At 36.6% G+C, this 17,043-nt stretch overlaps 1 protein-coding gene across 6 annotated transcripts in view; it reads right to left on the bottom strand.

Annotated features, from left to right (window-relative positions):
* The window catches only part of SCAPER (S-phase cyclin A associated protein in the ER), a 539,256-nt gene that overhangs the window by 382,683 nt on the left and 139,530 nt on the right, over positions 1-17,043 (bottom strand). For all 6 annotated transcript variants that reach the window (XM_073212228.1, XM_073212229.1, XM_073212230.1 and 3 more), the window contains exons 12-15: positions 16,836-16,911; positions 16,490-16,607; positions 16,137-16,248; positions 13,211-13,351 (exon numbers count right to left, since the gene is read on the bottom strand). In XM_073212228.1, the coding sequence (XP_073068329.1) occupies positions 13,211-13,351; positions 16,137-16,248; positions 16,490-16,607; positions 16,836-16,911 (447 nt within the window). The remainder of the gene's footprint in view (positions 1-13,210; positions 13,352-16,136; positions 16,249-16,489; positions 16,608-16,835; positions 16,912-17,043) is intronic.

Genomic DNA, 17,043 nt, shown 5'->3' with positions numbered 1-17,043 from the left:
ATACACAAACGTAAATTCGAAATGGATCAAAGACCTGAATGTAAGTCATGAAACCATAAAACCCGTAGAAAAAAACATAGGCAAAAATCTCTTGGACGTAAACATGAGTAACTTCTTCATGAACATATCTCCCTGGGCAAGGGAAACAAAAGCAAAAATGAACAAGTGGGACTATATCAAGCTGAAAAACTTCTGTACAGCAAAGGACACCATCAATAGAACAAAAAGGTACCCTGCAGTATGGCAGAATATATTCATAAATGACAGACCCAATAAAGGGTTGACATCCAAAATATATAAAGACCTCACGCACCTCAACAAACAGCAAATAATTAAATTAAAAATTGGGCAGAGGAGATGAACAGACAGTTCTCCAAGGAAGAAATTCAGATGGCCAACAGGCACATGAAAAGATGCTCCACATCACTAGTCATCAGAGAAATGCAAATTAAAACCACAATGAGATATCACCTCACCCCAGTAAGGATGGCCACCATTCAAATGACAAACAACAACAAATGTTGGCGAGGTTGTGGAGAAAGGGGAACCCTCCTACACTGCTGGTGGGAATGTAAACTAGTTCAACCATTGTGGAAGGCAGTATGGAGGTTCCTCAAAAAACTAAAAAAAGAAATACCACTTGACTCAGGAATTCCACTTCTAGGAATTTACCCTAAGAATGCAGCAGCCCAGTTTGAAAAAGACAGATGCACCCCTGTGTTTATCGCAGCACTATTTACAATAGCCAAGAAATGGAAGCAACCTAAGTGTCCATAAGTAGATGAATGGATAAAGATGTGGTACATATACACAATGGAATATTATTCAGCCATAAGAAGAAAACAAATCCTACCATTTCCAACAACATGGATGGAGCTAGAGGGTATTATGCTCAGTGAAATAAGCCAGGCAGAGAAAGACAAGTACCAAATGATTTTACTCATATGTGGAGTGTAAGAACAAAGGAAAACTGAAGGAACAAAACAGCAGCAGAATCACAGAACCCAAGAATGGACTAACAGTTACCAAAGGGAAAGGGACTGGGGAGGATGGGAGGGAAGGGAGGCATAAGGGAGGGGTAAAAGAAAGGGGGCCTTACGATTAGCGTGTACAATGTGGGGGCGGCATAGGGCAGGATGTGCAACACAGAAAAGACAAGTAGTGATTCTACAGCATCTTACTATGCCGATGGACAGTGACTGTAATAGCGTTTGAGTGGGGGACTTGGTGAAGGGGGGTGTTTAGTAACCATAATGTTCTTCATGTAATTATAGATGATAATAAAATGAATTTAAAGAAAAACGAAAGACGAATGAAACTAAAAGCTTGTTATTAAAAAAGATATATAAAACTGAGAAACCTTTAGCCAGACTTAACAAAGAACAAGAGGGCCCAAATAAATAAAATCAGAAATGAAAGAGAAGTTACAAATAATACCACAAAAATATAAAGAATTATAAGACTATGAACAACTATACACCAACAAATTGTACAACCTAGAAGAAATGGTAAGTTCCTAGAAACAGTCAGTCCTCCAAGATGAATCAGGAAGAAACTGAACATCTGAACAAACTGATTACTAGTAATGATATCGAATCAGTAATCAAAAAACTCCCAACGAACACAAGTCCAGAACCAGATAGCTTCACAAGTGAATGGCACTAAACATTTAAAGAACATTTAATACCTATCCCTCTCCAACTAATTCCAAAAAATTGTGAAGAGGAAGGAAATCCGCCAAACTCATTCTATAAGGTTGCACTGGTACCAAAATCAGACAAAGAGTCTACAAAAGAAGAAAATTACAGGCCAATATCCATGATGAATATAGATGCAAAAATCCTGAATAAATACTAGGAAGCTAAATTCAATACACTAAAAGGGTCATACACCATAATCCAGTGGAATTTTATTCCAGGGATGTAAGGACTGCTAATATCCACATACAATCAACATAACTCACCACATTAACAAGAGGAAGTATAAAAATCGTATTATCTCAATAGATGCAGAAAAAGCATTTGACAGAATTCAACATGCATTGCTGATTTAAAAAAACTTTCAACAAAGTGGGTAGGAAGGAGATGTATCTCAACCATAATAAAGGCCATATATGGCAAGCTCAGAGCTAACATACTCAATGCTTAAAAGCTGGTAGCTTTTTCTCTCAGATCAGGAACAAGACAAGAATGTCATTCTCACTGTTGTTATTGAATTTGGTATAGAAAGTCCTAGTCACAACAATCAGACAAGGAAAACATAGAAAAGGCATTCAAATGGTAAGGAGAAAGTAAAACTGTCATTACTTACAGATGATATGATACTATATATACAAAACCCTAAAGTCTCCACCAAAAAACTATTCAAATTAATAAATGAATTCAATAAAGTTACAAGATACAAAATTAAGTTACAGAAATCTGCTGGGTTTCTATACAATAATAACAAGCTAGCAGAAAGAGAAATTAAGAAAATAATCCCATTCATAATTACATCAAAAAAGAATAAATAACTAGGAATAAATTTAACCAAGGAGGTAAAGACCTATACTCTGAAAACAATAGAACAATGATGAAAAAAACTGAAGAACACACAAATAAATGGAAAGAAAGAACATACTCATGGACTGGAAGATTAAAATGGTTAAAATGACTATACAAAGTAATCTACAGATTCAGTATAATCCCTATTTTGATGAGGATGTTTTCCTAGAACTAGAGCAAGTAAGTGTGTATAGAACCACAAAAGATTACAAACAGCCAAAGCAAACTTGAGAAAGAAGAATACAGCTTGGAGGTGTAACATTCTCAGATTGGAAATTCTACTACAAAACTATACTATTCAAAACAATATGATACTGACACACAAAAGAAGACACAATTAATGGAGAACAGAGAGCCCAGAAATACACCCAGGCTGATAGTGGCAATTAACCTACAACAAAGGAAACAAAATTTTATATTGGGGAAAAGATATTCCCTCCAATAAATGGTGCCAATAAAACTGAGCAGCTACATGCAAAAGAATAAAATTGGACCACTCTGTTACACCATAAAAAAAAATAAGCTCAAAATGGATTAAAGACTTAAATGTGACTGGTAACCATAAAACTCCGAAACGAAAATATATGCAGCAAACTTCTGGACATCGATCTTTGCAATATTTTTTTGGATCTGACTCTTCAGGGAACAGCAACAAAAGCAATAATAAAGAAGTGGGACTACATAAAATTAAAAAGATTTTGTACAGCAAAGGAAACCATGAACAAAAAGGGCAACATTGTGAATAGGACAATATATTTGCAAATTAAATACTCAATAAGGGGTTAATATCTGAATTATGGATACTAACACACAACAACAAAATCTAATTAAAAATGGGTCAGGGACCTAAAAATACATTTTTCCAAAGAAGACATACAGATGAAAAGATGCTCAACATAACTAATCATCGGGGAAAGGAAATCAAAACCACAAATAAGGCATCACTTCACACCCATCAGAATGGCTAGTGTGAAAAAGACAAAAAATAACAAGTGTTGGTGAAGATGTGGAGAAAAAAGAACCCTCATGCACCATTGGTGGGAATGTAAACTAGTACAGCCATTATGAAAAACATTATGGAGGCCCCTCAAAATATTAGAAATAGAAATATGATACGACCTAGCAATTTCATTTCTGGGAATCTGCCCAAACAAAAAAAAATAATTAATTCAAAAAGGTACATGCACCCCTGTTTGCTGCAACAATCTGTACAACAGTCAAGATATGGAAGTAAATCAAGTGTCCATCAGTTGATGAATGGATATACGAGATGTGGTACATATATACAATGGAATATTATTCAGCCATACACACAAAAGAAAAACATTCTGCACTTGCAACAAAATAGACAGAACTAGGAGATATTATGTTAAGTGAAGTCAGTCAGTCACAGGAAGATGAATACCATATAGTTTCACCTATATGTGCAATCTGACAAACAAAAAACAAACCAGAAAAAGACTAATAAACACAGCACAGAGGACAGACTGGTAGTTGCCATGGGGGATATGCGACAAGTGAAGTAAGTGAAGGAAATAAAGAGGTACAGACTTCAAATTTTAAAATAATTTAGTAACAAGGATAGAAGTATAGCATAGGGAATACAGTTGAAAATATTGTAATATCTTTGTATTATGACAGATGGTAATTATGTTCATCATGCATTTAATAATGTATACAACTGATAAATTAATAAATTGTTAATCTGAAACCAATATAACATTGTATATAAATTATATATGAATTTCACAATATACGTGGAAAGACAAAGACCAATATAAATGGAATATATGCCAAGCTCAGAATTTTTGATATCATTAAGACATCAGTTCTCCCCCAAATTAATTTATAAATACAATACAAACCAACTCCAAATCCAGCCAGGCCTTTTTTTGGCATAAACTCACAAATCCTATAATTTCTATAGAAATTCAAAGAATATAAAATATCCAAAACAGTTTTAAAAAAGAACAAGGCTTCAGGATTTATACTTCCTGATTTCAGGACTTATGATAAAGGTACAGTAATCAAGACAAAGTGACACTGGTGTAAAGATACATGAAACAGAACAGACAGTCAGAAACATACCTACATACATGGCCAAGTGCTTTTCAGAAAAGGTGCTAGTCATTTTAATATAAAAGGATAGGAGGATTAAAAAAGATGGTGGCATGAGAAGTGAGGTAGAAACCTCCTACAAAACCATATATAACACAAAAATAGAGCAAATACAACTAATGGTGAAAGAGCAACTGAAAAGAAAACTGCAAGAGATGGCCTAAATATGGGGAAAAGAGAAGACCTCATGGAAAAAGGTAAAGTACCAAAGCCATTAACCAGCGGAACACAAACAGTACCCCCCAACCCAGCTCACTGGCAGGAGGAAACGAAATGGAGTGGGGAGTGAGTGGAAGCCAAAGAGTGAAAAATACCCAACACTGGAGATGCACTCCAGGAGGACAAACCCACATTAAATGGTGCTACGGAGATTAGTGGGGTTGGAAAGCAAAGACAGGTGGAATACTCAGAGAGACTGAGATTTCAGCTACTTCTGGAAAACAGATACCAACAAACAGCCACTCCAGGTCAAAAGAAAGGCAGGTGCTTGAAAGACTTTCCAACAGCAAGAGGGCTGCTAAAGGGACAAGGATTACACAGACCCTTCTGCTCAGGAGAAGGGACAGGTGGACAAAATCATCCTGGCACACTCAGTAGAGCAGTTTGGAAACTTTCAGGAGCTTCACATGCCCCATACCCCTGCCAGGCAATGCAGCGCCAAGGCTCCCCACTGCAATATGCAGCCTTCAACTCCTTCAACCCGGCCATCACTGGTTCACAAAAATGATGCATGTGCCATCCCACCAGGTCAAGTGGGGAGCGGCCTGCCTACTGCAGATATAAGGGCATAGCATAGAGGCTCCTGCCTGTGTGCTCAGCCCACTGGCCCTGTCCGGGGAGGCAGGCACTGCATCCAGGAAGCAAGAAAGAGCTCTTTCCTCCTGGCAGTCACTGGCATTACACATCTGTGACTCCTGTAATTGACCCAGGGGCAGGGCAGCATCACAGAGAAGAGCTTCTGGGCACTAGAGGACACCACCTACACAAAGTTACCATTCCATAGGAATCATAAGAACTATAAAATGGCAAAAGAACTGGTACAAACCAAATCCCTCAAACACCACAAAGACTGCTAAGTGAAACTGAAATCACCAATGTTCCTTACAAAGACAAAATGAAAACTATAAACATGATCACGAAGCTACGGAAAAATATCCAAGAGGCCAGAGAACTTCAAGACAGAGACAGAAACTTTGAAAAATACAGTATCTGAAAGGAAATACACAATAGAGGGACTTAAAAGCAGATTAGATGAGGTAGAGGAGATGGCAAATAGAATAGAAATTACAGAACAGGATTAAAAAGAAGTAGAGGCAGAGAAAAAAGGATCTCTAGGAATGAAACAATACTAAGACAACTGTGCTACCAATCCAAATGGAAAAATATTTGCATTATAAGGGCACCTGAAGAAGAAAAGAGAGAAAAAATGGATCAAAAGTCTCTTTGGGGAAATAATTGCTGAAAACGTCCCAAATCTGGGGAAAGAAATAGTCTCTCAGGCCATGGAAGAGCAAGATGTCCCAATATAAGGGAGCCAAGGAAGATAACACCAAGACATAATAATTGAAATCGCAAACCTCAAAGACAAGGACACAGTATTAAAAGCTGCCCAAGAGGCAAAAAAAGATCACATACAAAGGGAAACCCAACAGTTTATCATCAACATTCTCAGAAGAAATCTTACAGGTGAGAAAGGAGTAGCATGATATATTTACTACAATTAAGCAGAAGGGCCTTGAACCAAGAATACTCTGCCCAGCAAAAATATCATTTAAATCTGAAGGAGGGATTAAATAATTTCCAGATAAGCAAAAGTTTGGAGAATTTACCTCCCACAAATTGACTCTACAGTGTATTTTAAAGGGACTGCTCTCCAAGGAAAGCATCCTAGGAATAAATAGCTAACAAATCCACATTAAAGGAAGTAGACCAATTAATTACTAACCGAATGTAAAATTAAATCAACTACCAAAAAAGTCAGTCAAGGAATACACAAAGAGTACATAATATGACATCTAACATATAAAGAGTGAAGGAGGAAGAAAAAGAGGGAGGGAAAAAAAGAACTTTTAGATTGTGTTGTAAGAGCGTAATAAGCAAGTTAAGGTAAACTGCTAGAGAGTAAAGAAGCTGCCCTTGAACCTTTGGTAAACATGAATCTAAAGCCTGCGATGGCAATAAGTACACATATAAAGATAATCACCCTAAATGTAAATGGACTGAATACACCAATCGAAAGACATAGAATTGCAGAATGGATATAAAAACAAGACCTAACTATATGCTGCCTACAAGAGGCTCACTTCAAATCCATAGACAGACAAGAAGTGAAGGGATGGAAAAAGGTATTTCCTCCAACTAATAGGGAGAAAAAAGCCAGAGTTGCAATACCTGGATCAGACAGAATAGACTTCAAAACGAAGAAAGTAACAAGAGACAAAGAAGGACATTACATAATGATAAAGGGGACAGTCCAACAAGAAGATTAAACCATTATAAATATGTATGGACCCAATATAGGAGCACCTGAATATATGAAACAAATAATAACAGAATTAAAGGGGGAAATACACTGCAATCCACTCATTTAAGGAGACATCAACACTACACTGACTCCAAAGGACACATCAACCAGACAGAAGATAAGTAAGGAGACAGAGGCACTGAACAACACATTAGAACAGATGGACCTAATGGACATCTACAGAAATCTCCACCCAAAGTAGCAGAATACACTATCTTCTCAAGTGCACATGGAACATTTTCCATAAGAGATCATAAACTAGGCCACAAAAGGAGCCTCAGTAAATTCAGAAGGATTGAAATTGTGCTTACCAGCTTCACAGATCACAAATGTACGAACTAGAATTATGCAAAGAAAACAAAAAATCCCACAAACATATGGAGGCTTAAACACCATACTCCTAGATAATCAATGGAACAGTGACCAAATACAAGAGATCAAACAATATATGCAGACAAATGAAAAGAACAACTCAACACAACAAAATCCTTGGGACACAGTGAAGGCAGTTATAAGAGAAAAGTTTAGAGCAATACTGGCTTACCTCAAGAAAAATGTACAATCTCCAATGAACAGTCTAAAATCACAATTAATGAAACTAGAAAAAGAAGAAAAATGAGGTCCAAACCAGAAAAAGGATGGACAAAATAAAGGTAAGAGCAGAAATAAATAAAATTGAGAAAAATAAAATAGAATCAATCAAAGCAGAAGCTGGTTCTTTGAGATTATTATTAACAAAATAGATAAACTCCTAGACAGACTTCTCAAGAAAAAAAGAGTCTATACATATAAACAGAAGCAGAAATAAGAAAGGAAAAATCACTACAGACATCACAGAAATACAAAGAATTATTGGAGAATACTGTGAAAAATTATATGCTAACAAATTGGATAAACCTAGAAGAAATGCACAACATTCTAGAAAAATACAGTCTTGCAAGACTGACCCAGGAAGAAAAAGAAAATCTGAACAAATTACCAGCAACAAAATTGAATCAGTAATAAAAAAACTAATAACAAACACCTAGATCAAATGGCTTCATTGCTGAGTTTTACCAAGTATTTAGAGAAGATCCATCCTCACTGAAGTTTTCCAAAAAGTAGAAGAGGAGGGAATACTCCCAAACTCATTCTATGAAGCCAGCATCACTCTAATACCAAAACCAGGCAAAGACAACACAAAAAGAGAAAATTAAAGACCATATCCCTTATGAACATAGATGCAAAAATACTCAACAAAATATAAGCAAACCGAATTCCAAAATATATCAACATGATCATCCATCCTGATCAAGTAGGAATTATTCCAGGGATGCAAGGATGGTATAGTATTCAAAAAGCCATCAACATCATATACTACATCAACAAAAAGAATGACAAAAATCACATGATCATCTCCATAGATGCTGAAAAAGCATTTGACAAAATTCAACATCCATTCATGATAAAAACTCTCAGCAAAATGGGTATAGAGGGCAAGTACCTCTACATAATAAAGGCCATATATGACAAACCCACAGCCAACATCACACCTAACAGTGAAAAGCTGAAAGCTTTTCCCCTAAGATCAGGAACCAGACAGGGATGCCCACTCTCCCCACTGTTATTCAACATAGTACTGGAGGCCCTAGCCACGGCAATCAGACAACACAAAGAAATAAAAAGCATCCAGATTGGCAAGGAAGAAGTCAAACTGTCACTGTTTGCAGATGACATGATATTGTACATAAAAAAACCCTAAAGATTCCACTCCAAAACTATTGGAACTAATAACTGAATTCAGCAAAGTTGCAAGGTACAAAATTAACACACAGAAACCTGTTGCATTTCTATATGATAATGGTGAACTAGGAGAGAAATCAGTAGAACAATGCCATTTACAATAGTATAAAAAAGAATAAAATACCTAGTCATAAACCTAACCAAGAGGTGAAAGACCTACCCTGAAAACTTCAAGACACTCACGAGGGAAATTAAAGAAGATACCAATAAATGGAAGTATAACCCATGTTCATGAATAGGAAGAATTAATATTGTCAAAATGGCCATCCTGTCTAAAAAAATCTACAGATTCAGTGTAATCCCTATAAAAATACCAACAGTATTCTTCAATGAACTAGAACAAATACTTCTAAAATTCACATGGAACCACGAAAGACCCCAAATAGCCAGAGAATTCTTGAGAAGGAAGAATAAAGCAGGGGAGATTATACTCTTCAACTTTGAGCTCTACTACAAAGCCATAGTAATCAAGACAATTTGGTACTGGCACAAGAACAGACCCATAGACCAATGGAACAGACTAGAGAGCCCTGATATAAACCCAACCATATATGATCAATTAATATATGATAAAGGAGCCATGGACATACAATGGGGAAATGACACCCTCTTCAATAGCTCGTGTTGGCAAAGCTGGACAGCTGAATGCAAGAGAATGAAACTGGATCACTGTCTAACCCCACACACAAAAGTAAATTCAAAGTGGATCAAAGGCTTGAATGTAAGTCATGAAATCATAAAACTCTTAGAAGAAAACACAGGCAAAAATCTCTTGAATATAAACATGAGCAACTTTTTCCTGAACACATCTCCTCAGACAAGGGGGACAAAAACAAAAAAGAACAAATGAAACTACATAAAACTAAAAAGCTTCTGTACAGCAAAGGACACCACCAGTAAAACAATAAGGCATCCTTACAGTGTAGGAGAATACATTTGTAAACAACATATCCAGTAAGGAGTTAACATCCAAAATATATAAAGAACTCAGATGCCTCAACACCCAAAAAGCAAATAACATGATTAAAAAATGGGCAGAGGATCTGAACAGACACTACTCCAAAGAAGAAATTCAGATGGCCAACAGGAACATGAAAAGATGCTCCACATCGCTAATTGTCAGGGAAATGCAAATTAAAACCACAATGAGATATTACCTCACGCCAGTAAGGATGGCCAGCATCGAAAAGACTAGGAACAACAAATGCTGGTGTGGAGAAAGGGGAACCCTCCTGCACTGCTGGTGGGAATGTAAATTAGTTCAACCATTGTGGAAAGCAGTATGGAGGTTCCTCAAAAAGCTCAAAATAGAAATACCATTAGACCCGGGAATTCCACTTCTAGGAATTTACCCCAACAATGCAGCAGCCCAGTTTGAAAAAGGCAGATGCACCCCTGTGTTTATCACAGTGCTGTTTACAATAGCCAAGATATAGAAACAACCTGAGAGTCCATAGAAGATGAATAGATAAAGAAGATGTTATATTATTCAGCCATAAGAAGAAAACAAACCCTACCATTTGCTACAACATGGGTGGAGCTGGAGGGTATTATGCTCAGTGAAATAAGCCAGGCGGAGAAAGACTAGTAGCAATGATTTCCCTCCTTTGTGGAGCATAAGAACAAAGCAAAACTGAAGGAACAAAACAGCAGCAGAATCACAGACTCCAAGAAGGGACTAGTGGTTACCAAAGGGTGGGGAGGGAGGGAGAAGGGGATTCCGGGCATAATAATTAGTGCACATTAGGTAGGGAGTCAAGGGGAAGGAAGTATAGCACAGAGAAGGTAGTAAGTAGTGACTCCATAGCATCTTACTATGCTGACAGACAGTGACTGCAATGGCGTCGGGTGGGGAGCTCTTGATAATATGGGTGAATGTAGTAACCACTATGTTGCTCATGTGAAAACTTTATAAGATTGTATATCATACCTTAATAATAAAAGGATAGTCTTTTCAACAACTGGTATTTGAACATTAGATATCCATATGAAAAAAAGTGAACCTCAACCCTACCTCATAACATGTACATAAATTAACTCAAAAGGGAACATACATCTCAATGTAAAGTAAAAACTTCTAAAAATAACTTAGAAAAGTTTAGGTAAAGATCTTTTTAAATAGGATTCAAAAAAACACAAAGTATAGATGAAAAATGTCAATATATTGGAGTTGATGAATTTTTAAATTTCAATACTTTAAAGAAAATCAGAAGGTAATCCAAAGACTGAGAAAAAATATTTGCAAAACATAGATCTTATTATCTAAAATATATAAAGCTCTCTAAGAAATCCTGTCACTTGTGATAATATAGTTAAACCTAGAGGGGAGTAAGCTAAATGAAAGAAGGCAGATAAAGAAAGACAAATACTGCATGTATCCCTTATATTTGGAATCTAAAAAATAAAGCTGAACTCATAGAAACATAAGGTAGAAAAGTTGTTGCCAGGGGTTGTGGGGTGGGAGAACTAGAGAAAGGCTGGTAAAAGGGTGCAAACTTTCAGTTATAAGATCTGAGGACCTAACATATAACATGATGATTATAATTGATAACATGGTATTGTACAACTGAAACATGCTGAGAGAGGGAACATAAATATTCTCACAGACACACAACATAAATATGCGGCATGATAGATGTGTTAACTCGCTGGGGAGAATCCTTTCACAATATATATGAATATCAAATCATCATGCTGTACACCTTAAATCTTACTATTTTATTTGTCAATTATGCCTCAGTAAAGCTGAAAGATAATAGAAACCAGTAATAATAAAGGAATCTAAATTTTAAAAATAAGCAAGATGCTTGAACCAATTGCTTTTCAAAAATTTTTCACCAAATATTTCAATTATTCAAAATTTTTCAAAATATTTGAGTATTTCAAATATTTTTCAAAAATATTTCACCAAATAAGAGATGCAGATAAGGAAATAAGCACATAAAAACATCTCCAAAAATATATATAAAAAGTACATGAAACATTACACAGACATACTGAAATGGAATGGTTAAAATTACGAGGTGTAACCATGTCAAGTGTTTGTAAAAACGTGGCTAACTAGCAGTCACTGCTGCTGTTAAGATCATGCAAAAGTTTTCTGAAAGTTCACATTACACCAATTTGCTTTATAAACGACCTACGTTAGTACCTGTTTTCACTAACCAAAAGAAATCTGAAGAGGATATTTGCCTTTACCAAAAATAAAGTGAAAAACGAAAGTGGCCTTCAACGTTTGTTTTGCAGATGCGCCTGCAGAACCAAGAGCGCCGCACCGGCTCCTCCTCCGCGGGAGCCGCACGAAGCATCTCGGCATCAAGCGCCATAGCTTCGAACTGCGTCTATGAGCATCTGTGCTTTGCCTTGATTTATTCTGTGCATCCATTAGCAAGATGTATCCTAAGGTTTCAGAAAATCCTAAAACATTATGTTCTGGGTCTGGGAACTCTCAAAAAGCTTTCCATATAAATTAATGGTAATTGCTTCTTCACTTTACACTATTTCAACTTACAGAAGTTTTCATAGGAACTCTGCTTTCCGGTAGCAGGGGAACCCTGTATAACCACTTTGGGAAACTGTTCCTTTAAAAGTTAAACATGATCCTATCATTAGACTATGCCAATCCATTTAAGGAATTTACCCAAAAAAAAGTAAACACACATCTGCACAAAGACTTGTACATGAAGTGTTCTCAGCAGTTATTTCTGTAATTGTCAAAAACTGAAAGAAAACAAATGTCTATCAATGGGTGAGTGGATTAACAAATTATGGTATTTCTATACAACAGAGTATTTCTCAGCAATGAAAAGGAACTGATAAAACACAACAAGGATGAAATTCAAAACAATGGCGCTGAGTGAAAGACACCAGTCAAAAGAGTACATACTGTATGACTCCATTCATACAAAATGTTAGCATAGCAACTGCATGGGAACAGCTGGAAGAAGGAATGAATTACAAAGAAGCGTAAGAAACTCTGCAGGTGGGGAATGCAGATGCTTCCAAGTATATGACCTGTCAGGGCCCATTAAATTGATGCTTTTCAAATGCTCTATTTATTGTCTGTCGATTATACCTCAATAAAGCTGTAATATAAGATTGCTGTTAAGGATAAGATATTGTACCTAATAAAAATTCTCTGTTCTGACACAGAATTAATACTTGACAAAAATTAGCTTCTTATGTAACAACTGAAAAGAGGACCCGGGCACCTCATTCGGTGCTCGAAGCACCTAAGACGTACCTTAGCCTCCTCCTCTTGAGCCTTTTTGACGATCGCTTGTAACTGCACCTCCCGCTTGAACTCGGCATGCAGCAGCTTCTCTTCCATCATCCGGCGTCGCTGATCCAGTAGTTCTTCCTTCCACTTCCGGACATCTTTCTCCTGCATAGAGCGAACCATTCTTCATTGATTTCAGCACACCAGTCATTCAACAGAAGAACAAACAGATCAACAGCTTAGGATTACACCGTCTAGAACCTGGAAGGCCCTCAAAAGAGTACGACTAGAGATTCAGGATACAGACTGTGAATCCAGCTGCTCGGGGTCATGACGACCTTGATCGCTTGCTAGCTATACAGACTGGGCGACTTTTTCTAGCCTGTAGCTTAGTTTCCTTATCTATGAAAAGAGAATCATAGTAGGATCTAACTCTTGGGCTTGTTTCCAAGATTAAGTCAATGTATGTAAAACAGTGCATTAGACATGCCTCAACAGACATGCTATTATTATACTACACTATGAATACACTTGAAATGAAAATAGTGTATATTTCCTATCCTTATAAATATTAATGTCTCTATAACCCAAATTTAAGGCAAACAAGTAATTTTATACTAGAGATTGAAAATTTGTGAGAAGTCTGAAAACACACTGGCATAAGAAACATTCTCTGCAGGGACAGAGAGAGCTTTGCCTGAAACAAAGACAGATATGATAGCTGCCTTTAATTCCTTAAAACAGTATCAATCATGAGAAGTAAAACACCTGTTCTGTGCTCAGGGCATCAGGTCCAGAACCAATGAGAATAAATTATAGAAAATCAAATGTTGGCTCAACATGAGTAGAGGGAAAAAACATTTCAGTTGAATTTTAGCTACATGATTATGTGTTTAACTGCCTAAGAAGTATAAGACAGAAATTGCACTGGATTAGGAGCTAGAGGACAGGTCTAACTTAATGCCCTGGCTCTGAAAATTATTGGTCATGTCACACTGGAAACAGAACCTAGCCTCAGATTCAGTTTTACATGTGTAAAAGGGGTTCAGTATGTGTTCGACTCTGTGCACCCCACGCAGCTCTCGCAGCGATCAGATGGGCCACACACGTAGAACAGGGATGAAACGAAAACCCATTAGACAAACAGAACGTGGGATTGATCATTAAAATTAACTGAAGAGAAACCTACATTGACAGGAAAATTAAACCAGAGAACCTCTAACATCTTTTACAATTTCAAGAATTGATTATTTTATTTGCATCATTGGAGATTATATTACACAGTGAGAAAATAAACTATATAATTTTATTTGTATTAAAAATACAATAAAAGGGGAAACTGGTTTTATTACAGCATTGCTCTAATGCTGAAAATATTAACTCTTACTCCCCACATGGGGGGTATTAACCCTCTAAACCCACCACATGGAGACTGTTTTTCAAACTTGATGTGATCATTCTAAATGATTAAAATAAAAATAATGACAAATTCTTGACATTCAGGTAAAGAGAAAAATCATGGAATTTCTTTCCTTCCCAGTCAACTTTCCTACTGTACTAAACAGAATTTTATGCTACTTCATTTTTATAAGTGTTCAACTATTTGTTCCAATTATCTCTACCAAATTTAACATACACATTTTAAGTAATCCAAGTAATATTTTTAACCTGTGTATTTTGTAGTCCTTTCCAGCATCAGAAAGCTAACAAAGGAGTTCACCTACACTATAATGTCACACGTCTTTTGTCAGGCTGTTAGGTACTGGCATTACACACACTCCAAAATGGCTACCAATGATCCCAGCCACCTGGTATTCAGACCCTTGGGTGATTTCCTCTCGCACTGTACTAGGATTGTAACCAACAGAATATAGCAAAAATGATGGTTCATCCTTCCAAGGTCAGGCTATAAAAATTCTGGCAGCTCACTTGTTTTTTTTCTCTCCACCCTTCCCCTTCTTAACACCTCTCCAAATGTTAGATCACTTTCTGTGGAGAAGCCGGTGGCCACATCATGAGGACACCAGGGCTGTGGAAAGGCAAACATGGCAAGGAGCTGAGATCTACAGGCTGAAGAGGACCTGAAGTCTGCCAAAGACCACACGAGTGAGTCGAGAAATGGATCTGTCAGCTGCAAACAACTGCTGCCCTTAGCTGACAGCTTGAAAAAGACTGAACAAAAATCACTAGGCAAGCCACACCCTGCCCACAGAAACTGTGAGCTAATTAATAAAAGTGTGTTGCTGTAAGATGCTGTTTTGAGATTGTTACGCACCACACATTAACTGATATAGTTTTCACCTACATCTGCCATATGTAAATATCAGTAAGAATGACGATACAGAGCAATAGTCTTCTTAGCACCATGCTACTTAATGTTTAACATACTTTCTGCATTTAATCCTTGCAACTGGCTAATTATTATAATTGTCATTTTACAGATAAAGAACCTGAAATGCAATATTGTTAAGTACTTGCCCAAGACATCATATCTTGTGGTAAAACCAGGATTTGATCTGGTTGGCTATCTCCAGAGCCCATGTTCTTTCAACTACACCACACTGATCACAATCTCTTCTATAAATTAAATTATTGCCCATTTATTCAAACCTGATCACTTGAGGCTCAAGTGTCCTACCAAACCATTCTACACTTTGCACAAGACTCTCCAAAGAAACCTGCCAATGAAAATGGTAAGACAGCACCTGAAGCTTCAATAACCCATGCCAACCTTACAAAACATAAATTTATGAGTTAGCTTAGGAAAAACAAATTCTTTTTTCTTTTTTTACACATAAATTCTGTAATTTGACTGAAATGCTTTTGTTTCATAGAAAATTTATTTTTATAGTTCTTTTAGCTTCTCTCAGACTAAAAGAAAGACTACAATTGAATTTAAGACTATCATCAATTTAAGGCCATCATAATTACCTAAGAATTAAAAACTCACCCTTTCTAACAATTTCTGAAGCTTTAATGTCTTCTCTTCACGTAACTTTTCTCTTAGCTGCTGTGCTTTCATTTGTTTTTCTTCATGCTTCTTCTTAGATTCTGCAATTGTTCTATTAATACAAACATATGGACACCAGACAAAAATGTTTAAATGATAGAGCCAAAATAAATATAAAAAGCATACTAACATTTGGGGCTAACATTTCAGGAAAACATTATCACTATTCAGTGGATCTGGAGCTGTCCTGAATTATATGGCTTACAATGTTGTGCAGCTCTATTTAACACTCAAAAGTGGCTAGCTTCCCTCCTGTAAAATGTCTCAAAATTTAAAATTTTCCAAGGCCAGACCTTTTACGAGACGGTGAGGAAAGTTTTTCATGCATGTGAATTCCATGGCCTGGAGGTCTAGCAGGTTCCTCTTCTACAATATCACCCCAGGATGTATTTTGGCGCCAAGATTCACGAGCTGTTCAGAAAAAAGAAAAACACTTTGTGTTTGTTTAACTACATAGTTGTATAAAATCAACATTTGAGAACTTTTAAAAAGCATCAGCATTCCCACTCCAAATTGTTTATTTTACAAACTCCATGTAATAAGCTCATCTATTTTATATCCCTCTACCTATACACACTATGCACACACTATGTGCATGCATGCGCACACACACAGACACACACACACACACTCAAATACCTTCATAATCTGCAAGGACATCGTTCCAGTCCATAGACATACCACAGAAAGATACACTCCCACTGCCCATGCTGGCCTAAAATATAATAAGGAAAATGGAAAAACAAATATTTGAACATAATTTTAACCTTAAAAAATGAGCTATATGTGATGTTTTCCTGCCTGCTGCTATTACATTTCATTTAAAACAGTTCAAAACCAGAAAAAA

This window comes from Manis javanica, chromosome 8 (assembly GCF_040802235.1).
Source record: "Manis javanica isolate MJ-LG chromosome 8, MJ_LKY, whole genome shotgun sequence".
NCBI lineage: Eukaryota > Metazoa > Chordata > Mammalia > Pholidota > Manidae > Manis > Manis javanica.
The sequence above is the reverse complement of the archived record's forward strand: the minus strand, read 5'-3'. Positions and strand labels throughout refer to the sequence as shown.